Source organism: Anas platyrhynchos, chromosome 5 (genome assembly GCF_047663525.1).
Source record: "Anas platyrhynchos isolate ZD024472 breed Pekin duck chromosome 5, IASCAAS_PekinDuck_T2T, whole genome shotgun sequence".
Taxonomy (NCBI): Eukaryota; Metazoa; Chordata; class Aves; order Anseriformes; family Anatidae; genus Anas; species Anas platyrhynchos.
Window position 1 is genome coordinate 28,297,414 of NC_092591.1, and position 25,817 is coordinate 28,323,230.

General features: G+C 51.8%; 1 protein-coding gene across 1 annotated transcript; it reads right to left on the reverse strand.

The window, feature by feature from the left end:
* Positions 1-9,661: 9,661 nt before the first annotated feature.
* IGF2 (insulin like growth factor 2) lies at positions 9,662-25,134 on the reverse strand. Its single transcript, XM_027457601.3, has 4 exons — positions 24,574-25,134; positions 18,736-18,898; positions 12,455-12,621; positions 9,662-11,715 (listed from the first exon to the last, which is right to left on the reverse strand). The coding sequence occupies exons 1-4, from the start codon at positions 24,673-24,675 to the stop codon at positions 11,473-11,475; spliced, it is 675 nt and encodes a 224-aa protein (XP_027313402.1). The 5' UTR covers positions 24,676-25,134; the 3' UTR covers positions 9,662-11,472.
* Between the last annotated feature and the right edge of the window lie 683 nt (positions 25,135-25,817).

Below are 25,817 nucleotides of genomic sequence, written 5' to 3' on the forward strand. Positions count from 1 at the left end.
GTTCAGGCAGGACTGTCCGAGCCGCTTAGCAGCCTTCAGCAGGTCACAGACTTTTCCGCACATTTTATCTCGAGTTGCCCTGAGATAAGGATGCTGTCTTCACAGTCACCATGGAAATTCCTATCCATGTCCTTTGTGTGAGAGGGAAGCGTGTTATGGGTCTCTGAAGGAAAACAAAACATTTCAATGTGATGATTTTGCAATGTGTGTGCATTCCCTACTGGAAGTACGGTTTTGTCCCTGGTTCTATTTGTCTGTTGTCACCCATGCTCTCTGCTGTAATATCCACCAGCAGATAAGGTGTAGAGTTTGCATCCTTCCTACCATGAGGCACACTGGATGAATACCATGAGCCAGAGTGTTCTCCTTCTGATAGCCAGAAATCAGTCAGGAGATCTGATGAATTCTGGACAAGCACAGCAATTAAAACACTTCAAGAATAAAAAAGGAGATAATATTTCTCCAATGCCACAGAAACACCTCCAAGGGGTCCCAAGACCCCAGGTTTTGCATGCACTTGCTGCACTATGTGGAGCAAAACCAGCAGGGTTGCTTGTAGTGTTAAACTTGAAGCTAATGTGCACGACTTTGCAGGATCCAAACCTTGCTGAAATGCAAGAGCGGTAAGCATCCTTCACTTAGCATAATTTACCTTCCCAAAAGAAGACGGATCAGTAGTAAAATTTGGTGAAAATCAATTTTAATTGACATTTAGACTAGCCAAGCACAAAAGAAGGGAGAAAACAAAAGGAAACATATGTCATTTCAGGCTTTTTGGCTCCTGACAGTACACGTGCCCTCATTTTGAGATCAAACTAAATTAATCTATTAAGGTACAGGAAACCTAATTTCATATCTGACTCTTCAAGCAGACACTGGAATACTGAAAAAGGCAGCTAGGTCTTTATCACAATGTACAATTCAAGGGAAGTGAGAGGTATTATTCATGTGGGTGTGACGTGATGGCCGTGCTGATTCATTCTTGCACTCCAAAGCCCTCCCTGTACTTCCTAAACCTTGCAGCACTCAGGGCTGCCTTGACAAGGGCCCTTATTTGGTGAAGAGGGCTACATATTTTGGCCAACCTTTTTTCCTCCCTGCCACAAGTTATTGTTGTGGAAATGGCTCACAGAGGGCTATTTCTTTTTTTATTATTATTTTCTTACAGATTAGGCTCCCTGCAGCTAAGAATAGCTTCTACGGTTATGTGAGCAGTGACAAAAAGTAAAAAAAGAGCATCAACAATGTGAATGTCAGTGGAGGCAAAAATCCCACTCCACCCGTCGCGACAGCAGTCCACTTCTGGAGGTCTTTGGGTGGCGCTTGGCTCATTTTGCAGTTTCCTCAGTGGGACCCACTGTTGGTGTGACAAAAGGGATAGCAAAGCAAGGGCAAGCGTCCCGCACCAAGTAATGCCTCTGGTACTGCAAACAGGCTGATAATCCAAGGTCACCAACCCCAGAGAGCTTTGAACATTGACAGAGCTAGGTGTTTTGTTCCGTGAGAGATGGCTTGCTGTGAAGTACCCAAAATCTTCAACTGACGAATATTTCAGAAGGTAGCTCTTGGTGTAACCATGCATGCTTTGCCCTCTAGCTGGAGGAGAGAACGGGATGAAGGAGCTCAGGGCATACATCTTTCCTTTTTTTCCTTTCTGTTTTTTTTTTCTTCTTTTTTTTTTTTTTCCAGACAAGTTTTTTTTTTTTTCGTGTTGTGTTTTTTTTTTTTTTTTTCCCTAACTTTCAGGGATCACTGGCATCCTGATAGCTCTTGGTTCTCAGCAGTTTCTCACAGTCAGAGTGAGAGACCCAGGACAGGAGACATCAAAGGACCAGCTGGAAAGATGCAAAGGGAAGGCTAACAAGGCTGCTCAGTTGTTATTTGGAGACTCATCTTTCAAATACGAGGGAAGAGAAGGCTGAGAAAGGCACTAACTGTTATCGCTACAAATAAACCCTTTAAAACACATTCCAAGTAGGATGAATAAAGTCCCAAGTGCTTGTGTTTGCTGGGAAGCCAAAGCAGTTCATCTGAGCTACCTGCTGTCTTGGTAGCTTCAGGATTTTCTTGCACAGGTGGCAATAGGGATTCAGAAACCAAGTGGAAGTGGGCAAACCGATGACTAGAGCAGAATTATAACTTAATGCAAACATCTGGGTCTAGAGCAGTTTCAGCATTGTCTGCTGGAGTGGGAACAAATGGGACAGCAAAGATGTAAGAGGGGTGGCAATGTCCGAAAGCAATCTTGTTGCCAAACACTTGGTAACATCAGACCTATACAGTGATGGACTAATTGGGAATGATGCATAAAGCAGTCATTGCAAATCTTAAACTGTCCAGCAGATTTTATCTGCCACCAGTCAGCATCTCAGTCAACTGAGTCAACTGTGACCTGAATAAGGGTGGGCTCAGTGCCTGAGCTGCAGTGAATGTGTTGGGTGAGGATGACCTTTTGGAGGTGGTCATGCAAGAACAGGATAAAGCCATCCCTCGTGAGTCTGAAGGTACATAAGGACATAAAAACAGCCACGCAAGGTCAGACCAAAGGTCTATCCAACCTAATATCCGGCCTCCATCAGAGCCCATGAGTGGAAGCCTAGGGAGAAGTAAGAACAAGGGCAAACATATACAATACTTCCCCAGCCTCCAACTATTTTCAGCTCAGGAACTTCCTGAGCCAGATATGGTTTCTATGTATTTAGTAACTCTCAGTGGATTCCTTTTCCGTGAACTCTCCTTGAATCCATGTAAACTTCTATCCACAACACCCTTTGGTAAGAAGGTCCCCAGACCTGCTACCTGGTTCATGGAGAGCCATCTCCCTTTGTTGGTTTCTCAGGTAGCTGGCTTCAGGTAGCTCTGCCTGTTCTTGCACAGGACGAGACTGCAAAGGCTGTCCCATCCCTGCTCCCACACTGCTCACAGGCCTCTCATCCACCTCCCAGCCATTTCTTCTCCACCCTGAAGATACCTGTGTTACTTGGCACGGAAACCAAGCCGTAAGGTGGATCTTGTGAAGGCCTTGCACTATTTTTGTGCTTGGCCTTGCTTGCCCTCAGAATCCGAAGGGTCTCATTGCATCTCGTAGGCATGAATGAAAGCCTCCAGCTTGCTCAGAGCTGGAGTTCCAGCTCCAACGCTCCAGGCATCGAGCCTTGGCAGAGCTATGGGGATATAAATAATAGCCTGCACTCAGACGCTCAGGGAGGAACAGTTCCTAACCATGCCGTACTCGTGCACAAGCCATTCCTGGAAGCCTCTTCGCTTTCCCATCCTCCCTTACACCTCCCTAACTTTGCCAGTAACCCATACTCCCTTCACTTCCAGAGGTCTTGTGAGGTTATTCATGTCTACAACCTGCTCTTTGTAGGCTAACTCATGGAGTTTCTGGCAGCAAGCAGCAGCTTAGCCTTATTTCTCGTTGTGCTGACATGTAAATCCGTTGCAAGTACCCAGGGAAACCAGGAGCTGCCACCTACCTAAGTCTTGCAGAGCACCTACCAAAAGCCTAGCATGCTCACCGTGCTGTGTCAGTGTCACTGTGACCTCTGCACAGACCATCTAAAATAACCCCATGCATGCAACCAGGAATAGAAAGAAAGGAAGGATGCATTTTATGTAAATGTAGCCAGAAAGTCTGCAAGATAAATTGCTTGAAGTGGCTCGAAAGACGAAGAAACATGACTCACTTCCAGAAGGAACTATTTCTCTGGGCTGAGCCGAGACGAGCATTGTGTCTCAGGCAGGTTGTTGGTTGCCACTGCGATCGGTAATTTCTGCCTGCCACCTGGATGGACTGGAGGTCCAAGAAACTGTGCAATGGGCACGCACATCAGGTGTGCTTCATTAGCCCCGAGTGAGCTCTGCAAACAGACGATGCATCTAGTTACCTGCAGCATGCTTTCACACATAGCTTTTGCAGCCAGGGTGACTACGCTCTCAGCAGAAAATCAATCTACATTTGTCCAGGAGATCAGGAACCTCCCAAGTGGTTCAGAGCAGGAGCATATTTAATTAAACACACTGCTTCCCATGAAGCCAGTGGGCAGCACTGCAGAGGATGGAGTGAAAGGGCTCAGCACAGGTCCTAGCAAGCTGCCAGCAGAAGTGTCCTCTACCCCCAGGCCACCAGCCCTCAGCTCCTCGAAGCACAAGGATTTAGTGATGTTTATTGGCACTTCCCTGCAAATGTAGCTACATGTACCTTTATTTATCATGCAGACAGCATTCTCTTATGAGTGTTTTTCTTTCCCTAGCTTCTTCTTGATGCAATGAGCAATTTCACTGAATTAATCTAAGGCTGTTGACGATGTCAGGTTGCCCAGGGCCGTGTCCAGACCTCTGCTAGAAACGAGTTGTGGCCCATTTCTGAGAGGTCAGAAACTATCTCAGCTATCATTCCTTGCAGGTTTCATTGCAGCACTCCTGAATGTCCACGGATGACAGGAATACAAGTTCACCCGGAAACCACCTTTCCCTTGTAAGTGAGTGCATTTCTGAGCGGCTTTGGTATTTCCCATCTCCAGCTACCACATTTTTTCCACTGACTCCGCAAGCAGCGCCAGGAGCCTCAGCAAGTGCCCAAACCCATCAGCACACCAGGAGGAAGCGCAGGAAGCCGGACACCGAAAACTTCCCCATCCCATTTTGCAGCTGAGGGGTCAGAGCTGCTTTCGCCCCGCGTCGCGACGGCCGATTTACCGTCAGCCCCTCGCCGCCCGGACAGGAAGGCGCTCGCAGACCGGCTCCGGCCCTGGCGCCCCCGAGCCCTCCCGCGCCACCTCCCCGTGGCCACCTCTTCCTCCGAAGACATGCCGCGGATGCCGGGGCTGGTGGCCGGGTGGCACAAAGCCTGCATTGTCCGCGCTCGCCGCCCGGAGAGGCGATCTAATTGTCTTTCCCGGCTCGCAGCAACAATTTGCTGGCAGCGAGGCTTGTGTCATTATATAACTGGAGATAGCCTGACTTGTAAACAGATCCCCAGAACATGTCCGTCTTGCCTTATTTTGGATAAACAATAAGCTCCGGGCTGGCTGACACCTTGATGCCATCTGCAAGGGCATGGCAAGCAGCGGCAGAGCTGAGCAAAGCCTTCGCAGGGGGCAGCTTGCCAGGGCATCGCCTCCTCCCCATGCGTGGCTATAGGAAGTCGGGAGGGGAATTCCAGGAAACCCAGGGCTTTGACAACAGACCTGGAGATCTGCGGTGCTCCTTTAGCACATTTTGATTTCCATGCTTGTATTTGTGTGCTTGCCTTTCCCTCTCCTCATTTCCCAACCCTAGTCTATGCTGCTGGGAAAGGCAAAAGCCATCCTCCCCTACTTCTATCTGTGAGCATTTCTTCTAAAGTCAGCAAGGGACTACCTGCATGCAGAGGATGGCATTGAGTCTGCCTCTTCCCCTCTTTTTGGGATGAACCACACCGAGGAAACCAAAACCTGGGCCCTGTTGGCCAAGCTTCCACCTGTGCAAAGGAGATGCCCAAAGGCATCTTCTCCTGATGCTCATTGGGGTTTTTGCTGCCTAGGCCTGAAATAGTGAATGAAGAAGGGGCATCAAAAGGAGAATATAGTTCTTGGGCCAGCATTTCAACTCTCCCTGATTTTCCTCTGTAAAGATCAAACAAGTTGAGAGGAAAGGGCTGCTCAAACCTGGTCAGGCCCTGCCTGGAGGCCAGTGCCTGCAGCACTGCCCTCCCTGGGGAAGGACTAAAGCTGAATACACCAGCACCAGAAGGGGGCTATTTACCTCCTTTAGGCCATCCTCTTACTGCACCTTTCCTGCTAAGTCAGCCTTTCCTGGTTTGTTGTTTTTTTTTTTTTTGTTTTGTTTTGTTTTGTTTTTTCCCCTTGCTTTTCCTGGGCCTCCAGAGCTGTGGGCACCTCATCCCTCCCCCAGAAAGAGGGTAGGAAAATACTGGGAGGCTGCAGCTCTGTTATAACTTGGCAGCTGCTGGCCCTGCGCGTCCATCTTCCTCTGCTCCTCTCTCCCCCACTGTTAGATTCAATTTCATAAATAAATACCCCGCGTATTGACGTCATTGTAGGCCTTGAGAAATAATACTCCTGCCGCTTTCTCTGCTAAGCATGGGGAATGGAGGGGAGAGGGAGGAGGAACAGAAGCAACATCTTGGAAGATGAAGTCTTAATATTCTCCTAATCGCCTCCCTCCCTTTGCAGCTCTGCCCCAGCTGTGAAGAAAACAAAGATTGCCATTATCAGTGTGCCCTTCTGGCTTGGGACGGGATAATCGAGTGTCAAAAATTCCTATTCCACAAATATTTAGGGAGGGATGATGGGGAGATACTCTGGCCTAGAAGCTGGGGTGTACCCCCACAGGTGCCCATGCTCCTGTCATGGAGCTTAAGACAACTGTATCCAAAATGCACATACGGTTCATGGTTTTGGGGTCTGCTTAAGGAGACAGGTATGTTTCCAGGCATGCCTCACTGTGAATCTGCTTCCTTTGCTTCATTATTGCAGGCTGAGTAGCTGCTTCATAGACCAAACCATGTCAAGCCAAAAATATGGCCACTGAGTTCATGCCTTCTTGCCAGTTCTACCATCCCACGTTGTTCCTCCCCTGAAACAGGAAATAATTTGCTCTCTTATTGGTTTATGTTTCCAGAAAAATAAAAACTTTGATATTTCAGCTTATTGTCCATGAACACAAAGAAATCTGTGAGCTTCTTCAGCAGGGTCAATGAGCAGTGCTCAAAGAAAGCAAAGCTGGGCTTGTGTTTGCTACCCAGAGGTCCTCACCATGCCTGGGGAAACACAGGGCTCTGAAACCCAGGAGAGGTTTGCTGTTGGCAGATACAAGGCAGGGAAAGAGGCTCTCACAGGGCTCCCTGCAAAGGCTGACCTGATCTTAATGAGCAAGTGCATTCCTCAGAGTGAGCACACCTGGGAGCACAGAAACAAGGCAAGAGGGAGAAAGATACCAGGTGCCAGTACCTTATTGTAACTGATTTGCTTTATTGATAATGCATTACAAGTGGGAAGTACAATAGGTGCAGAATCCAGGCAGTCTGAGCCTTTCCTATTGCTGAGTGCAGACAAGTGAAATAATCCGTGTTGCATCAATGCCTTGCCCAGGCTTCCCCACAGCCATATAAACATCAGTGGACAGTAATGTACAAGAAAACTATTTCAAACAAACAAACACAGTTCTTTCCTTCATTTAGTGCAGCTAGGTACATCACCAAAAAATAAAAAATAAACAAACAATGACCTTTTGAGAGCCGAAGAGTGAAATGGATGAAATTTTTAGGGGATATGGAGGTGGAGGAAGCAGCTTGGAGGCTGAGTCTGTCCCGATGGCACTAGCACTACTCTTTGAATGCTAGGAAAACAGCTCAGCTGCTTCTGGATTGAAACAATAACAATAAACAGTACGTGTTGGTTGGTGTTTTTTATGTGTGTGTTTGTTTTTTTCTCTCTGTATCTACTCATATCCAGATAAAGCCAAGACAGTGATTTATGCACCTTGCAAAGGCTGTGACCACCTCGCTACAGCGAGCTACACACTCCCTCTTTCCCCTTATCTCACCACATATCCCACTGGAAAAATACCCTGTGAAGTGTTGCCTCCTGCAGAGCTACCTGCTAACCCTGAGACCAAGAGGGTGACTTTCCCAGTCCTCCCTGGGGCACTCAACAACATTTCAGACTTTTCTGCTGGTGTTTTCCTTTGCCCCCTCGTCTTCTCGTGTGCCAGCAGAGCAGGAGGTTTCTGGACCAGCTGGGATAGACGTGGAGGTTTGCTGGGTGTTCGGACCCACACCAAGCTGTTCCTCCCCAGGGATTTCCAAGCTGTGCCTGTGATTTATCTGCTGACCCACAATAGCAACAGGAGGAACTTGAGCTGAAGCAAAGGTCCCCTCTCACCCAATCTCAAGGGTCCTTGCTGTCCAGGATAAGGCTCAGAGCTCGCTGTGGCTGCTTGGATCTCTCCTTGCAAGCCAGTCAGCTCCTCACTGAGCCAAAGAGGAAACAATTTTGAACAACTTCATGGTTATCCAACAAATGGCCCCCAAATCACCATTCTGCTCTGGTCCCATGGCAGGATGAGGTGGAGAGGAAAGGTAAAAATGAGCCACTTTCTCCTGTGCAGGGGCACAATGTGCTCATGCTTCTCTTGCCAGCATCCCTGGCCTCGTTACCTAAACCCCACCATGGTTCTGCATTTTTGTCCCACCGATGCAATGATCCCACTGCAAATGTGGGGATACAGAAGGTGTCAAGCATGCCAGCACCCTAGGAAGGAAGAGAACTCAGTACACCCATGCAAGCACCAAAGTCCATATTTTATTTTCCCAACAGAGAGGACTTTGAGTGCTTTTCTCAGAGCTGAGGCCACTTCCAGCAACATCAATGTGGTGCTTGGAAACCGCCTTGGTACCGGCATCCTTACGGTGCTCCCAGCCTCTTTGCTTTGCTCCCTGGAAGAAGCAGGCAAGAGATGTCACTGAGGTTTCACTTATTTTTAAAATCATCTCTGAATGCCCAAAGGAAGCAGCCAGCCCTGCATCTGTGCAAAAACCCTCTTGACTAACCATAAAAAAAAAAAAAAAAAAAAAAAATCCAAAAGCTTTCTGAGAAAAAAACTGCTGTTTGGCTTACTGGTTTAATATACTCATTTTCAAGTGCCTGAATCTTTGACTCTGTTTTCAAGGTGGTAAAGCTTTTCCAGCCCAAATTGTCTGTGGGGTGGGGGGGGGGTGGGGGAGTTTGGATCCAGCCAGGTCCCACAACAGGACTGGGATTTTGGCTGTGTCTGTGGGACTGCACAGACGGCATGACATCTGGCTGAATTTGAGGATTTGAAGGATGCCTTGGCACTGCTTTGCCCAGACATAACTCTACATCAGTGGGAATTACTACCAAGGTGGATATCATGGCATTTTACCTCCTGTTTGCACTGGTGCGTGATGGTTTTAAGTGATGAAAAGCAGCTGAGCAGGACAGCTAAAAATTGAGAGGTGATATTTGCCTTGAGAAAGCGGAGAAAACAGGAAATCTGAATCTAGAAACGTCTTGTGATGAAGGTCCCTTGTCGCTTGGTGTGGCCTTCTCCACACCCAACTCCAACCCCAAGAGCAAAAATAAACCAAAATAAAGGAAAAAGTCAGGCTCCGTATTCTGGATGGATATTTATTTGCTTAACAGATTTTCTTTTTTTTTTTTTTTCTTTTTTCTTTTTTTGGTACAAAGCATCCAGGAAAGCTTTTACTTCTCTTTTTAAAAAATAAAAACTAGGTTTCTTTTAAAAAAAGACACATGAAAAGGAAAAAAAAAATCAATTATTTGCAATTGCTCTGTTTTTATTCTGCCTTCCCCATCCCACCCACTTCCCTTTCCCTCCCCCCTCCCCCCCCCTTTAATTTGGACCAATTTTCATTCTTTTCCATATATATTTAATAAAATAAATAAAGGATTTTCTTTGTCGTGTATTGCAGTGCCATTTTTTTAAACAAAGGCTTCATGGCTCAACATTGCAAGGTAATAACAAACAAAAGGATTATACATTAAAATCCTCCCCCTCTCGAGACTCCCCCTAGCCCTCCCCTCAAAACCACGAGATAGAATACAATTCAAGTAGTCTTTTTTTTTATGTTTTAAATGTATGGATATATAAGACAAAGCAAGTACAGAACTGGTTAACAGAGTGTCCCCATTTTATTAGCAAGTGAGAGTATATCACAGGGAGATGTAATTGTTTCCCCCCTCTTTACGGTTCCTAGACAGATAATATATATTATTTTAAAAACCAACCTATTTTACAGCCCTCTGCCCACCTCTCCAACCCATCTGCTCATCGAATCCTGAGCCTCAAAGCCAGAGAGTTGCCTCTCCTCCCTCCCGTCAACCCATCCCAGCCACCCGGCAGGTGGAGGTCACCGCACCGGGGGGGACGCCTGCCCTGCACTGGGGTGGTCCCCGTCAGTCCCGGCTGCCATCCTCCATGGCCCCAGCTCGTTGGGGCAAGGGGAGGAGGGCAGGGGGGTTCTGCAAGAAGGACACGAAGGGCAAGAGGAGGAAAAGGAGATGGTGGGGCTGGTGCTTTGGCAGGGCCTCGGCTCGCGCGAGCGAGCCACCAGGGTCAGGAGGATGGAGGAGCCGAGCTCCGCACGGAAGCAGGGCCTGGAGTTGTAACCTGGCAATACCTTCGCCATTCAAAGCAGTTAGTCTCTAGAACAGTTCCCTTTTAGACTAAATCGTTGTGTTGTGTTTTGTTTTGTTTTCTACAAAAAAAAAAATAAAGGATGCGTGTAGATGTATTTCTGTGTGTGCGTGCATCTGTGTACATGAGTGACAGCCAACTAGCTCATATGGTCATGACCAAGCTATATTTCAGAAGAGAAAAGAAACACATTTATCACACTTTTCCTAAAACGAAAAGCTAAAATTTCAAGTTCAGTATTCGCTATCTTGTCCTTCCCTCCCCACCCTCCCTTGCTATTTCTGGGTTTTTTCCCTTCCAACTTACTTTAGCACCATAACACATTTTAAACATTACAATCCCTCTTCAGATACTACACAAAATGTCCCATAAAAATAGTGCTTTTTTGCCAAAAAAGTTATATAATATATTATATATATAAATCAACTAAATCCGTGGCAAATGTGCAATGCAGACGCCTCCTCCATTTAAAGTGAGCATCAGCTCACTTTTTTCTTTTTTTTTTCTCCCCTTTCCTTTTTCTTCTCTCTCTTTCTCTCTCTCTCTCTCTCTCTCCTCTTCCTCTCTTTCTCCCGTCAGCGATGATTTCAAAAAGGTGCAAGTCGATTTGGAATCTTGTAATTAAGCACACACACAAAAAATGCAGATGGGTCTCCTCGGAACTTCGTCTCAGTTACGTTTTCTTTTTAAAGGTGCAAAAGAAAGTTATAAAAATTACAAAAAGTTACCAACAAAATCAAAATAAAAGGAAAAAAAAAGTGGGGTGGGAATGAGGCAAAAAAGTTATATCCCTCAACATTTCTCCCCATTTGTTTTTGTTTTTCACTTTATTGTCAAGAAAGACACGGAATGGACTCCTCTTCTTGAGAAAAAATAAAAAATAAAAAAAAAGTTAACTTCATATCCTTTTTCCCTCTTGCTCTTTCTTTTGTCTTCTGGTGTTGGCACCGGGGATGTCACGCAGTGCCCGGCAGCAAAAAAAGTTCAAGTGCCCAACTGTCCCTTTGCAAGTACAAGGCTTGAAAAATACTGGGTGCGCGGGGGAAACGAGACAGGCCTGGGAAACGAAACAACCCTCCCCCCCACCCCAAAAGGAGGACGCCGCGCGCGGCCACCGCCGCCGCCACCATCCCCTCCTTGCTTGTGTCAGTTGTTTGGTTGGGGCCGGAGCGGCGTGATGGCGCCCCGCCGCCCCGCTCCTCGGCTCGGGGACGGAGGGGCTCGGGGGGGGCCGGGTCTCGCCAGTCTCTCCCCGGGAGATCACAAATGGAGCCGGCCAGTCATGGTTCATTCCTGGGGGCCGGTGGCTTCGGGGGATGCTCGCGGCGCTGGGGGCCGCTGGCTGGGCAAGGAGATGAGGGGGCGATGCAGCGCCCTGGCTTCTTCAGCCGCTTGCAGCCCCTCGGCCTGCCACCGGTACCGGCGGGCGCGCAGGATGCCGGGCACCTCCCGCTGCAGCCGCTGGGAGCTCTTCTTCTGCCACACGTCGTACTTGGAGTACTTGGCGTGTGAGGGCTTCTGGAAGCTCTCCTGGAGAGGGGAAGAGCAACGTCAGCGTCAGTGTGAGGAACATGGCCGACCCTGTCCATGAGCTCTGTCTGCCCCACCTCACATTACTCGTTTTCTGGGGCTCACAGCACAAGAAGGACTAGGGCCTGCTAGAGTAGGTCTGGAGGAGGGCCGTGAGAATGATCAGGGGCTGGAGAACCTCTCCTGTGAGGAAAGACTGAGAGCATTGGGGCTGTTCAGCCTGGAGAGGGCTCTAGGGGCTCTTTGCTGCAGCCTGTCAATAGATATTGAATCTAGAGAAAGATTTTAGCAGGGCCTGTGGGGACAGAAGGGGCAATTGTTTCAGACCAGAAAAGATTGGATATAAGGAAGAATTTCTTCACAACAAGGGTGGTGAGGCACTGGCACAGGTTGCCCAGAGAAGCAGTGGATGCCCCATCCCTGGAGGTGTTCAAAGTTGGGTTGCATGGGCATTTGGGCAGTGTGATCTAGTGAAAGATGTCCCTGCCCATGGCTGGGGGGATGGACTATATGCTCCTAGGGTTCCCTTCCAACACAACTCAACCTGTGATTAAAAGTTTGTTTTCTGTAACTTATTTGACTCCCCCATGGCCACAAACTCTTCAAGGCTCTGCACGCTTCCTTGGCTGCAGAAGCAGTGGATCTTAGAGCCAGCAATTGTCCTCTCCCCTCCAAGGCCTTCCTATCTTTTCCTCTCCTTCTTGTTTTAGAGAGCTGCCAAACCCGGGGCCGTCCCTACCTTGTTGAGTGCCGGGAGGCCCACAAGGGAGGTGGCGGAGAGGTCGCGCTCAGACTTGACGGACTTGGCGCAGTAGGTTTCCAGCAGAGCCAGGTCGCAGCTCCGAAAGCAGCACTCCTCCACGATGCCGCGGTTGATCCTCCTGTTATTTCGTCCCACTGGCCTACCTGCAAGGGCAGAGGCCTCGGCGTTAGCCGTCAATACAGACCAGACGTTGTCACCCGCTAGCCTCCGCCTTGGAGGCATCCCTCCAGCTGTGACCAGACTGGTGACCCCCACCAGCACATCCACCAGCTTCATCACCCCCCAGTTGCTGCACACATGCTTCCAAACCAGCAGCATTTCCCCTAAAACACTCATCTCCCTTCAACGCGTGCCTACAAAATGCCTGAGTTTCATATGAAACCTTCCCCAGACAAATGCTCTCAATGCCGACAGGGCTCCCCGTGTGCACACGATGCTAATTAAGGGCACTTTCTATTGCTGTAATTTATTCCCTTCCTATTGCTCCTTAGCGAGCTCGGCGCGGACGGCAGTCCGGATGCAGACGCCACACCGATTACCATGAACGTCTGCGATGTTGATCCTGGCAAGCTCATTTTATTAGAAAGAAGCAGCGCGGCGCTGTGGCTGCCAGCCTCCCTCTGCCGTGTTGACGCTCGGGCAGGTGAAGCAAACCAACACGGCTAAATTTTACCAGATGGGACAGCTCGGAGACAGCTGCAGAAAGAATACAGGCTCACAACGGCACGCCAAGAATAGCTATTAAACTTAATCTTTTAATAACGGTTCCTCTCCCGTTTCTCCCTGCAGAAGGATGCGAACGCCAGTGTCCAGCACGGCAACAACTGAGAGCATCTCACTCCGGTGTTTAATTACAGCCAAACCACTCCAGGGAGAAGGCTCACACCGTTTTTGCTTTCTGCCTCCCCCTCTTGAAATAGAAGAGAGAGGCAAATCTGGATTTCAGACACAAAACTAATTTGCTCAGGAATTGCAACTTCCTAAATGTATAGTGGCCCCAAACTAGAGGGTTTTCTCTGTGTTTTCATGTACAGAGTGCCGAGGTGAGGGGCTCAGGTAGAGGGGAGCACAGCCCACACAGAGGCAGAGCAGTACTGGTGAGGTTTGCAGATGGGATCCAGCTGGGGAGATGCTGCTTTGGCCCCATGCATGACCCATGGTCCCCCCCACACGATCCAGATGAAGCAGGAGCTCAAATATTTGTCCTGTTTAGATCTTACGGCCCTGGCTAATTTCCCCAAGGGGTACCGCACCTGCGTGCCCACCCAAAGTGCCCCAGGACAACATGCAAAGCCCAGCAGCTTTCTGCATGTGCAATGCAGCCCTCCACGTTGCAATGCAGCTGTGCATATCCAATGCAGCCCCGCACATGCAAAGCAACCCCAAATACACAATGCAGGCACGGATGTGCAGTGCAGTGCTGCATGCACAACGCTGGCATGCAAAATGCCGTGACCCAACCTCAACACACACCCTGCAATAGCAAAGCCCCTGGCAGCACAGCACCTGCTAGCTGTCAAACTCGCCCCGTTTGCAGTGAGCCCTTTGCTCAACGCTGGAGCATCACCACCCCGCTCTGAGGTCATGAGAGCAAGCACGGCATCGGGTGCACCGCGATGGGACAGCTGACTCATAACATGCAGCCCGCCTTCGGGAGGCAGCTCAAACGCTTCATTTTCCACATTCTTCCCCCTTGCATCACCCCCCTCCTATTTATTTTTTTTTTCTTTTTCTCTGGGAAAAATTCAGAGATGACCCTTAGCCAGCTATATGGGAAGGTGAGAAGGATAGCTCAGTCTCAGCCAAGGCTCAGTGAAGGGAGCACTGCCACGGGTTTGTTTTTCTGTCTTTAAAATGCTTGTGGCCACAAGTATGCTGGATTGGGCCCTCCTTGTATAGGCAGGTGGATGAGTTGGTTGCCTGCTGCCGTATAAGTGACCTCGGTGCAGGCAATCCAGGTGGTGATGCCCAATGGAGAAGAGGGCCACATGCATATATTCTTTGTATGTATACACAATATATATATAAAATATATATTTAAGCACATATACATATGGACCAAAGCATCTAAACCCATGCAACCACCCCACCATAAAGGGTACTTTTTGGGAGAGACAGCCCTCGGCTATCCATGCCCCTTGCTTTGCCCACCTTATGGACACATCCCCAGCCCTCAAGCACTGCCCTTTGTGTGTTGCATAAAGTCCCTACATGCTGTTTCCCTTGCTTGCCGCCAGCATTGCGGCGAGGGGCTTGGGGGGGCAGATCTCCCATTACATAATTGTCCATGCCCACAGCACCAAATGCCATCCCCATCCTCTAGGGGAGTGCTGCTGCAGGGAAAACAACAAGAACAACAAAAGCTGGCAAACAACAAGCTGGGATTTAGCCCCAGAAAGCACCTGGAGATAACAACCAGGGGAAAAGATGCCAGGAAATTTCTAGTTAACAGTGATATGGCCGCTGACCTGGATTAGGAAAAGGGGTTTGTTCCGAACCATGATTTACGCATGGACTAAAGGTTGATTTTCCTGGCGTTCACCCATCGGTGGCATCTCACTTTAACGTCACCACCAAAGCCAGGTACATAGCAAAGCAGGAGGTGAAGCACTTCTCCTCCCACACTCCGCTTCCACTTCCCATTTCGACAATTGCCACCTTCTCCCAAGGAAACATGCTACCTCCCAGCCTTCTCAGGGGACTCGAAAAATGGCCATTCTCCCTTTTTCCCCAACCCGTGCTCCACCAAAAGCCTCTGCGGGCTGGTGCCGGGTGGCATTGTGCTATCCCGACAGCAATTGCCGGGCATCCCGACAGGGATTGCCAAGCATCCTGATGGCATTCCCAGGACAGCGTGGGGGCAGTAGCCGCGTACCTGCAGCTCAGAGGTGATGGCACTCGGGGTGGGGACAGGAGGGTCCCTTCCCCGGCATCACTGTACCGAGGCGCCTCCCCACCCTCGGCTCCCCTCTTCTCCGGTCCATCAGGCGGCAAGCCGAGTGGAAGGGGACTTTGGGTGCAAACAGTCCCCGCGCCCCTGACGCAGGAATGTCGGGAGCAACAAGGGGGCCTTTGTGCAGCTCCGGCCCCGTCCCAGTGCCCCCAGCCTGGCCCTCCCCCAGCCCCGGCACCGCGCTTTCCCCCCTGCTTTTTCCTAGTATTATTCGCAGGAGCAGCGGCGCACAAGAATGTGCCCCGTCAGCACAAGCGGCCGCAAAGAGCTAAATTCTTATCAGCTGTTGGAAAGGAGGAAACAGGAGCTGTTGTTTACAGAGAAGTCAGACGCTTCTCCCCCCGCAGCCCCTTCTCCCCTCCCCGCCGGCGGTGCATGACAGCAAATTCGCCACCGGGGCTTCCTCTTGACCTTTTTCTTTTTTTCCTCTCTTTTTTTATATTTTTTTTTTCCCTCCTTGAGGCCATGCTGTGGGATGGCATCACCTTGCCGACACCTGCGTGCTGGCCCCAAAAGCCTTCAATCATGGAAGGGGATCGCAGAAGAAAGAGGAGAGCAAGGCAGTGGCTGCAGCTGCAGGCTCCATCCTCCATTGGAGCTGCTCCTTTGCAGCCCCAGCTCTTGGTGGCGTCACTGCCGCAGGTCTCAGGTGCACCAGGAATATGCCAAGTGCTTGCCATGGGACCAGTGGCACTCGTCCCCAAGGGTGTGCCATGCAAAGTGTTGTCCCTTTCACAAGCACATCAGGTAAAGCAATGTATCTCCAGATTTTTGCTACATCCCTCAAAAAAAAAAAAAAAAAAAAGGAGTGGAAATGGTAAAAGCCTGGTAGTGGGATGCCAAATAAAGACAATGAAGTACCCGAGTTAGGGGATTTGGGAGGCAGCTTCAACATCCTCAGTCCCAAGCATCTGCCATCACGGTACCTCCAGGGGCACCTCTCCATGCCAATGGACATGTGGACATCATGGTCCTTGGGGTGCACCCTCCTCGGTCCAGGCTGCCTATGTCCCCACCATGGGACACCAGGGGTGTGAAACACCGCTGATGTGCTGGAGCTGGATGCAGACTGCTGCAGCTCAGAGCAGGGAAGGCACACCTTAGCTAAAATCACCACCGCAGCAGAAAAACTGGTGGATTTTCATGCCATTTCCTTCTTATTTTTCCCAAGACTACCAGGTGGCTGTTTGAGGCAAGCCCTTTCCAGCATGTGGGGTCACCCATATCTGTGGGATGAGGCCATCAAAGCCATCTACCTCCCGTATGAACCATGCTGTTAGCACAGGTTGCTCATCAGGCTGTACTTCTGACACCAACAGCAGGCTGAGAAGTGCTCAGGACAATCCCAGAGCCAGTTTCAGGACATAAACCACGATCATGCAACATAAGCATGCCCTATAGAGCCTACACAGGGGCAACAGTGTAAGTCATGAGGATCTAGGAATGAAGACTAATGTAGGCAGAAGAATTGCTCTTTATGCGGGATCAACTGATAGAGTTAGAGGGAAGAAAGAAGTGCACTGGGAATGCCCATGCCCTCGTCAAGTAGAGCTGGTACCCAAATGTGTGTTCAGTGCTGACTGGCCAGAGGCTGCAGAGGTTAAAATATGGGACTGGTGGGGTTCCCTTCATCCCTCAGCACCTGAGCTCTCCAGAAATATTCAACCAGAAGGGAGGGGATAGGTAAAAAAATAAAAATAAAAAGAGTGAGAATCCTCTTGCAAGCACCAGACTGGCCATTTGGCACGAAGCTACTTGTCTGCCTTCAAAAGTGTTTTTATTTGGACTGGGAGGCCGGGTTATTCGAGGTGAAAGGAGGTCAATTTGTCTGTAAAACAAAAGCCCCATTCCATTTCATCCCCAGAGAGGGGGAGGAGGGAAGAGAAACACGGGGAGGGAGACGGATGCTCCTCTATATAGGGAGGGAGAGGAAGAGGTGTGAGAGCAGGAGAGGAACTTGCCACAGATGGGAGGGAGAAGCCCATGTCCTTTGCCCCAGCTGAGCTCTGTTGTGGGCTCAGGGGTTTGAGAAAATGTGGAGGGTGAGATGAGAGGAAGGGCAGTTATGGTGCAGACCCCTCAGCTGAACTCAGAGAGAAAGGAACAGCGTCCCAAAAAGCATCACCACCTGCCCAAAACCATCTCCTAGGGGAACTGGCTAGTGGCAAAGCCACCTGCAGTGCCACCACCCTTGGGACATCACACGGGCTGAGCTCTGGTGGCAGCTGGACCTGGCAGCCCCCTGCCCAGCCTCTGGATGGGGTGTACCTCAGCCAGGCTCAGCCCAGCCTGGTTGGGCACTAGCACCCAGGATCTTCTCCTGACCATGCAGTACCCCTTTCCCTGCAAAAGCCAGACTGGGAGGAGAGGGAGGGTAGCTCTCAGCACCACTGTTCCAAAAAACAACTCGCCACATTACTCAAGAGTGATCTTGCACATCGCTTTAATTCATTTTCCCCCAACCAGAGCAGAGGCAAAGACTGCCAAGCACACGGTGCCCTGTGTAGCTGCTACGTGCATCCTTTCGCTGCTGCTTGCCTTCACATCTCTCCTGTAGTTTGTTACAGGGTTCAGTCCCCAGCAGGCTGCAGGACATGGGGTCTTCACTCTCAGGGCCGCTATAATGCCATCGTCACGCTGACGGCACCCTCCCCTGCTCACGTACCACTGAGCATCCATCGCTACTGCCTTACTCCTCCTCCTCCCCGCTCACCAGCTGAGCTCTTGTGCTGCCCATGTGAATGGTCCAGACCCCCAAAACACCACGAGGGAAAGCGTGCTCCAGGCAACTGTCCTCAAAGTCCCTGCACTCTGCAGATGACATCAACACCACTTTTTTTGGCACTAGCTGTGCTGGAAAAGGGTGCGCCATCACTGTCATTGGTGGGTAGCCAGGAGGCCACCAGGAGTATTCAGGGAGCAACCAGAAGCTGTGAATACAGCCTGCTTGGGTTTTAAAAGAACCCAGAGCCCAAGCTCAGCAGAAACCTTCATTACTTTGGTGACTTGCACACATCAACAGCGAACCAACAACGTATCGCTGCTCCCCAGCAATATCTGACTTCAGCACCCCGTTTCCCCATGGGACCAAGTCCCCTAAAACAGTGCTCAGCATCACCTGAGCTTGTCGCTTGTCTCACTCCTCTCCTCGCCATGCACAATGCCATTAGGAAAAGCAGCAGGGTGGAGAACCCGTCCTTTCCATCCCATCCCACCTCCCCCAGCACATTCTGCACCTGGCGTGGATGTCCTGGCACCGCGCGGTGTGGGGACCGAGCACCCCGCGTGAGCACGTGGCACTTACTGAAGTAGAAGCCCCTGTCCCCGCAGACGAACTGCAGTGTGTCCACCAGCTCCCCGCCGCAGAGGGTCTCCGCCGTGCCGTACGCCGCGGCCGAATCCAACGCGTAGGCCAGGAAGGCCAGCAGCAGCAGCAGCAGCCGCCGGGCCGCACACATCCTCTGCACCTGGGGATGGAGGCACAGCGTTAGCGTGGTGCCAGAGACCCCCCTTCTTCCACCACCACCACCACCACCCCCCCAATTATTTATTTTTCTTCCCTTATATGTGGAAAATCATTCAAGTGATTGCCAGGAGGTGGCTTGTTTTCGCTTTCGATGAAAGCTTTCCGTGCCCTACCCAAACGCGCGCTTTCCCAAAGGCGGAGCGAATGAACTTTCCTCCCGCTTTTGAGGAAAGCTGGCTTCTGCCGGGGGGTAGTGGCCTTCGCCCCAGGCATCCAAAAGGCACTGCTAAGGCAATCAGGGGGCTGATTGCACAATCCGTGTTTGCCCAGCAAGGCTGGGACCAGAGAGACATCCCTTGGGAGCACAGCGGTCCCCAGGGAGACGCGGCTGGGGACCACTGGGGTATCAGCACAGGGATGCTGTTGCCCCACTGAGTGATGCAACATCCCTGTATCGTCCCTCAGCAATGAGCATCGCTGCATGGCTACAAGCAACAGTGGTGGCCAAGAGCTCAGCTCAAAATGAAGGGGGGAATTGTGTCAAAACAGCAGCCCCCACGGGCGAGTGCTAAATCTCCAGCAGAGCAGCCCCTCTCCCCGCTAACACTCAGCCGAGGCACTGGGTTTCACCTCCAGCTTTCATCACCATAGCATCTGAGCAACTCGAGAATAATATCAGTTAATGAATATTACCTCACCCCCGTGGGATGCTCGGAGATGGAGCCGAAGCCCGGGATAGATTAAATGACTCGCCCAAGGTCACAGGGGAAGTCTGCAGCGCAGCTAGGAAATTAGCCCAGGTCCCCAGGGGCCCCACTATGGTCCTGCCAGCAACAAAGCCACCCTTATCACCAATTTCTACAGACACGGTGCACCAGTAGTGCTGGAAAGCTGCTGTGCTCACAAGTTGTGAGCTCTTCCAAGCAGCAAGGATCATCAGCACAGCATCACCTGTGCTGCTTGAGGCGCAGCAGCATCATGCTATAGATGCACTATTTGGTGTTGGGAAGATCTGATATGGTCTGCAGGGAAAGAAAGAAACAAAAAAACAAAAACAAACAAACACTACTTCTCTTTTGCAAAGCACTGGCTACTGCAAAAGCCGAGCTGCAGGTGCAAGCCTTGCCTGCCTCCCGGTACAAGCTCTTTTAAGGTGTCCAAGCCCAAAATACTGAGTGGGAAACACTCCTGGAGCCATGTGGGCCAAAGCCATGAGGATGAGAATGGTCCAAATGCTGACACCCCTCTGAAGAAACCCAGCACAACCCTGTAAGTTCTTCCCTCCCATTTCAATCATCGGGTACCCAACACTCTGCATGCGGCTTCAGTTACCATGGCTTAATCCCTTCCCAGCATCATGCGTTGAAGCCCTCAGAGCCTTCATTTGTACTTCAGAGCCTCCCTCATGCAACCGGTAACAGGAACGATGTGGTGACAGTGTTTTCCTAAAGGACTAGGAGAGATGCCATGTCCACCAGAGTTTCATCCTTGTAAAACAGGCCTGAATTGGTCATACTGACTGCCACCCCCAGGTGCATGCATTGGGAGAGGTCAAACATCTCAGGGTGCAGTTTGAACCAGGGCAGAAAACAAGGAAAAATTAGAAAATCATCTCCTGTGCAGATGCAAGGCTCCTTGTCTTTCCCTTCTCCACACCAGCATGTGTGGGACCAGAAAACTGCCCTGGGTGGGTGGAGGTGCTCCCTTGCCATGGGGCTGCTACATGAAGGATGCTCCATGCACTCGGGGAACCCCAAGCACCTCTCCGCAGCCCAGTGACAGCCAGGTCACTGGTGGTGGCACGCCAATGGAGAAAGTCCCCTTGGACCAGCACCAGCGTGATGGGAGCGAGCCCGAAGGCAGGCCTGCAGTGGAGCGGAGCCACCCTCCCGCGCAAAGCTGCCTGGAGGATTTTTTAAGGATTTGCTGCATGATCAGCTGGAGAGGCGATTTCTGTCCAGCTGCTGGGGATTCGGAGGCCAAGAGGCCACAATGTGCTAAAAAGGCCCGGCTGCCAAATCTCAGAGGAAGGCTCAGGCATCCCTTGCATCCAGGCTTGCGCAGAGCCAACCAAACCACGGTGCCTCTCTTGGGCAACATCTCCCAAAAAACGGATACTGAACCTCCTGTCTGACCTAATTCCTCCTTCAGTCTGGCCTTCATTACAATTTAATATGAACAGAACAACGTAGGAGGGAATTGACAGATGGCCCAGTCTGCAAAATTTGGATTTGGACAGAAAAAAAAAATAAATAAATTTCAAATCTCGCTCTTTGTGGAGCAGTGCAGTGTCTAAAAGGGCAAGAAAGTTGTCAGCCCAAATGAGTGCTGTGTGCTGGGATGGGGGGGTGGGGAGGAAATCTACGTTTTTGCAGCCCAGCCTCCATCACCCTGCTGAAAAAGCAGGCAGATTGGTGTATTGCTGCTGCAGGAGATGCCCAGTGCTCGTGCAGCGAGCAGCACCCGCTCCCAGAGAGAGCATCCACATCCCAGCACCGGGGCTGGAGCCAAGGCATCCCTTGCATCCCGAAATCCATGCACCCACGTGCATGGGGAGCACACAGACGTTGCCAACAACTGCGAGACGAAGCGTATTGCTGTGTTATTCCTCCCGGGAGTGGAGAGGGATGCACAGACAGCCCTTGGCAGGCGCCTTTGGCAGCCAAAATCCCGCCCTGGATGGAGGAGTTGGGGGGTAGGGGTGCCCAGTGGTACCCGATGGAGAGCAGCCACCACGTGCCCTACCTCTGTCAGGGGCACCCTGCATCCTCCTGCCACCCCGGCCACACGTTCCCTGCCTAAATCCTTATCCCTGGAGGCTCCTGGCTGCAGAAGAGCCTCCACTTTTGTCTAAAGGAGAAAGGATGCAACATCGGACCCTCATCTTGGAGGAAGCAGGCTTCAAACTGCAAAACTTTTGACCATCGAGGCAGATAAAATCCACCTGGGACCAGGGGTTTCGCTGCTCAGCTCTGATCACCGGGCTTGACAGCAATAAAAAAAAAAAAAAAATAAACCTCCTTATTCTTGGCACCTGGCTCGCATGACACTTATATGGCTGAGGTTGGCAGTGTCGCTTCTATTTTTAGCCCTCGCTTTTTTGTCTTCGCCGCTCGTCCCCATCAGCAGCCCCGTGCCGGGGGTCACCTTTCCTCCCTCCCATCCCGCACCCCGTGGCGCTGCAGCGAGGGCTCCCGGAGCTGCAGAAAAACCAAGCTCAGAAAGGTGAATGGGGTATTCAGTCCCATTTACTCACCCCACCGGGGAGTATTGCACAAATTTTGGTAGGCGGCCCAGAAATGGTTGATTTACGGCAGAAAAAAAAAAAAAAAAAAAAAAAAGGAAATGCAATCTTGCTTAACTCTTCTAAAGACAGCTGGCAGGACCCAGGGAAGGGATTTAAGTCCGATTTAGTAGCCTCACTTAACTCCTTTCTTTATTGTTCCTCTCGCCTTTCTGCCTCCACGGCCGAAACCTGGAGCGTAGCAGGGAAAGTTAACAGCAAGTTAAGCTGTTAAATCAGAAATTGTGGTGACTGGAGTTTACTGACAAGTGATATTCCCACAACACATTCAGCTTGCTTTATGTCTTGGCAGAGCCGTGTTAACCCTGCCGATGCCAGGCTGCAGCCCCAGTGGAGATTTCCTCCCCTGGTGCCCCCTGACCCCCCTCCTTTTGCATCTCTTCACCTCCTCGGACACAGCAGCCTCGAAAAGCAAAGCCAGCCCGAAAACGGAGCTGAGAGGTCAGTCCCAGGACACGAGCGGGAGAGGGTGGGCCACTTCCAGTGCTTGTATGCAATTCTGGAAGAGCACCAGCTCCTCCGTCCCTCTAAAAATAAGACCTCACCTGCTGTGTTTGCTTTATTTAAAAAAAGAAAAGACATACAGAAGTGCTTTGCTCCGTGAGGCAAGTAGGGCTCGCTCCAAAGCCTATAGGAATCAATGGCGAGACACGCACCGACACCTCTGGGTTGCTTGGTCAAAGCAGCAGCCCTGCAGGCAGGCTGCAAAAAGGATCACCTGTCAGGAGCAGCGCCGGGACACACACGCAGACGCATTTTGGCTCTCCGGTTTCATGCGGCGGTGGGAGGGGACCTGCGGTGTCAAATCTTTTATCCCTTAATGAATTTTCACAGGAGCTGGGATAGCCCCTTTGAAAGGCTGAGTGAACTCGTCTGGGTGTCGACAACGTGGAGCAAGATTTACAGCTCTGACCCGCTCACCCCCACCAAAATTGTCAAGTTGGGTCCAAAACAGTTCAGCGGAGCTCAAATCGGGAGTGTCAGTCAGTTTTATTCCTCCAGATGTCCTTAGCACAAAGTCACCCCTACAGAACCCACGACCCAGGCTCCTCAACTCCACTGTAAATCAAGCCAGGAGGAGGAGGAATAAACCCAATGCGCTGAACCCTGCTAAGTGAAAGAAGCCACACACACACAACCTGACAATAAATAAAAACAAAGAAAACTGGGCCCTCCCAAGCACACCCTGGCATTTGGAAGAAAACTGCAGGCTTCACGTAGGAAGCCTGGACCTGAGGGTTAAAGCAGACCTTTTCCTAAGGTGTCTGCTTGAAATGTCCCCCACCAACCTGATTTTCACACAGGGTGGCCCCACGGTGCCGGCATGAGCCCCGGCGTGCCAGAAGCACTGCTGAAGCACCGCTGGCTGGAGGCAAGGCAGCCACATCTGCTGGTACAGTTACGCTAAGTCTGAGTTTCCTCATGTGCCCCAATTCCCCACTGCTCAACAGAGTGCTAAAACCCTTCCAAGTTGCTCTCTTAAAACAATTACTGTAGGGAAAAGCAATTGGGAAGGAAGCAAAAAAAAAATAAATCACACAAAGTCGAAGGCTCGGTGCCAACCATTAACTCTCACTCCATTTTGGCTTCGCTCTCTTGTTTTTCCCTCTCTGTATTTTTATCCCTCCGGGACCCAACACGCCGCGGTGTTTTTTCGGATGAGAGCCCAGCAGCTCCACGCTGCTCCCCGCCGGGTCCCCGCTCCCAAAGCCCGGGCGCGGAGCGCAGCGCGCCGGGCAGCCAGGGGCCGCCGTGACCTCGCATAGCCCCGGCCCCGCCGCCGGGGCCAGCCCGGCCCACGCACGATCGCGGCTGCCCGCACACGCGCCGTGCTGCCCCCGGCCCCCCCAGCCCACCCGGGACCGCCCCACGCCCCCTCCACGCCGCTCCCCCCCCCCGCCCTCTCCGCGTCCTCTCCGCGCACGCCCCGCGCAAGGGGCGCGCAGGAGCCTCGCAGGGGGATGCGGGCAGCGCTGCGCGCCCCCCACCCACGCAAAAATAATAACAACGTATTTTTTACAGCAAATAAAAAATAAATAATTATTAAAAAAAAAAAAAAAAAAAAAACAACGGGCGGAAAAACGCCCATCGCCACAAGGCGCGCGGGTACCTTGGGGGTGCCCGGGGGGTCCCCGCACCGCACCGCACCCCCCGCAGCGCACAGCCCGCAAGTTGGCCGCGGGCAGCCCGGGCTGGGCCGGCTCTCGGGGTCCCTCTAGTGACACGCGTGGGGAGGGCGAGCAGCGGAGCCGGCACGGCTCGGCTCGGCTCGGCGCGGCGCGGCACAAGCATCCCGCGGCACAAGCATCGCGCGGCGTGGCACGGCTGGGCGCGGCGTGGCACGGCTCGGCACGGCTCGGAGCGGCGCTTACCTTGGCGCTGCCGCTGCTACTCTCAACTTCTGGCGGCGGCGGGCCGGGGAGGAAGGCAGGCTGCCGGCAGCGCTCATCCGTGTGTGCCCCGGCGCTTGCCATGCTGCTGTCCGGCCCTGGCAGCGATCGCGGCTTTGGCTCGCCTTCCCCGCGCCCTGGCTTGCTCTCCTCGCTTTGCCTTTTTGGTATGTCAAGTCCCTGCTTGAATTTGTCTGGAGGATGTTATTTTGTTACGATTAGGTATTTTGTTATTCTAGAGAGCGAGCGAGCGCTTTCCTTCCTTCTCCTCTCTATTTTTTCCTTTTCTTTTTTTTTTTTTTTTCCTTTTCTTTTTCCTTTTTTTCTTTTGTTATTTTTTCTCCTTGTTCCCCCTTTTTTTTTTTTTTGCCTTTTTTTCCTCCTCCTCTTTCTCTCCTTCTGCTTTGGCTGCCCCTTGGGTGGCTCTCACTTTTTGTTGTGGTGGTGTTTACTGACTGCGTCCCCCTGGCCGGGGCGGAGGGGCCGGCTGCCTGGCTGCCCGCTGCTCCCGGCTGGCTGCCCCACGAGCGAGGAGACAGGCAAGGCGCTCCGGCTGCCCCCCTTTTATACCCCCCCAATGGGCATGCTCTGACTTCCCCAGCGAACACCAGCCCGGCCACGCAGCCAATAATGTTGCAGAGCGATCCCTCCCTCTTTCTCCCTCCCTTCTTCGTAACCCTGCGAAGTCCAGCTCGGGGAGCGACGGGAAGTTCCAGCCGCAGGCTTTCCCCGCCCGGGAGGGGGCTTTAGCCCACCCCGGCCGGCCCCCGGCCTGGGGGGGCCCGGGGGCTGCGCGCATCCTCCGCCTCCCCCCGCAGGTGAGGGGAGGAGATGGGGGCCTGCGCCGCCAGCCCCTGCCCGAGGTGCTGGGGCACCCTCTGCGCGCCCCTCCTGCCCTCCAGAGAGCCGAAATTCCCGGGGGGGGGGGGGAGCAGAGGGAGCAGCAGGATTTGCAGCTCCAGCCCTGCTTTTGGGTCTCACTCCAGGTGCGCACAGGGCGCAGGTGGACATGCCACCCCTCCCGCCCTGCGCTGGACCCCAAAACCTCTCCTGAGGGCTCCCCACTGAAGGTGCAGACATATGGGGGTGCTGGCAGCACGGCCACCCCCGGGCTCACACCGTGGCCATACCCCGCATTACATTATCCCCGCATCATCAGATGTGAGCCCCCCGCTCTGCCTGTGTGCATCCCTGGGGACAACATGGATGGTCCCACTCTGCGGGGC

Coding starts and splice junctions, on each gene's coding strand:
- IGF2 (XM_027457601.3), bottom strand. CDS start 24,675: ATGGCAAGCGCCGGGGCACACACGGATGAGCGCTGCCGGCAGCCTGCC. Junction 12,622..18,735: donor GGACAGGGGCTTCTACTTCA/GTAAGTGCCACG, acceptor CTGCCCTTGCAG/GTAGGCCAGTGGGACGAAAT. Junction 11,716..12,454: donor GCCTCCCGGCACTCAACAAG/GTAGGGACGGCC, acceptor TCCCCTCTCCAG/GAGAGCTTCCAGAAGCCCTC.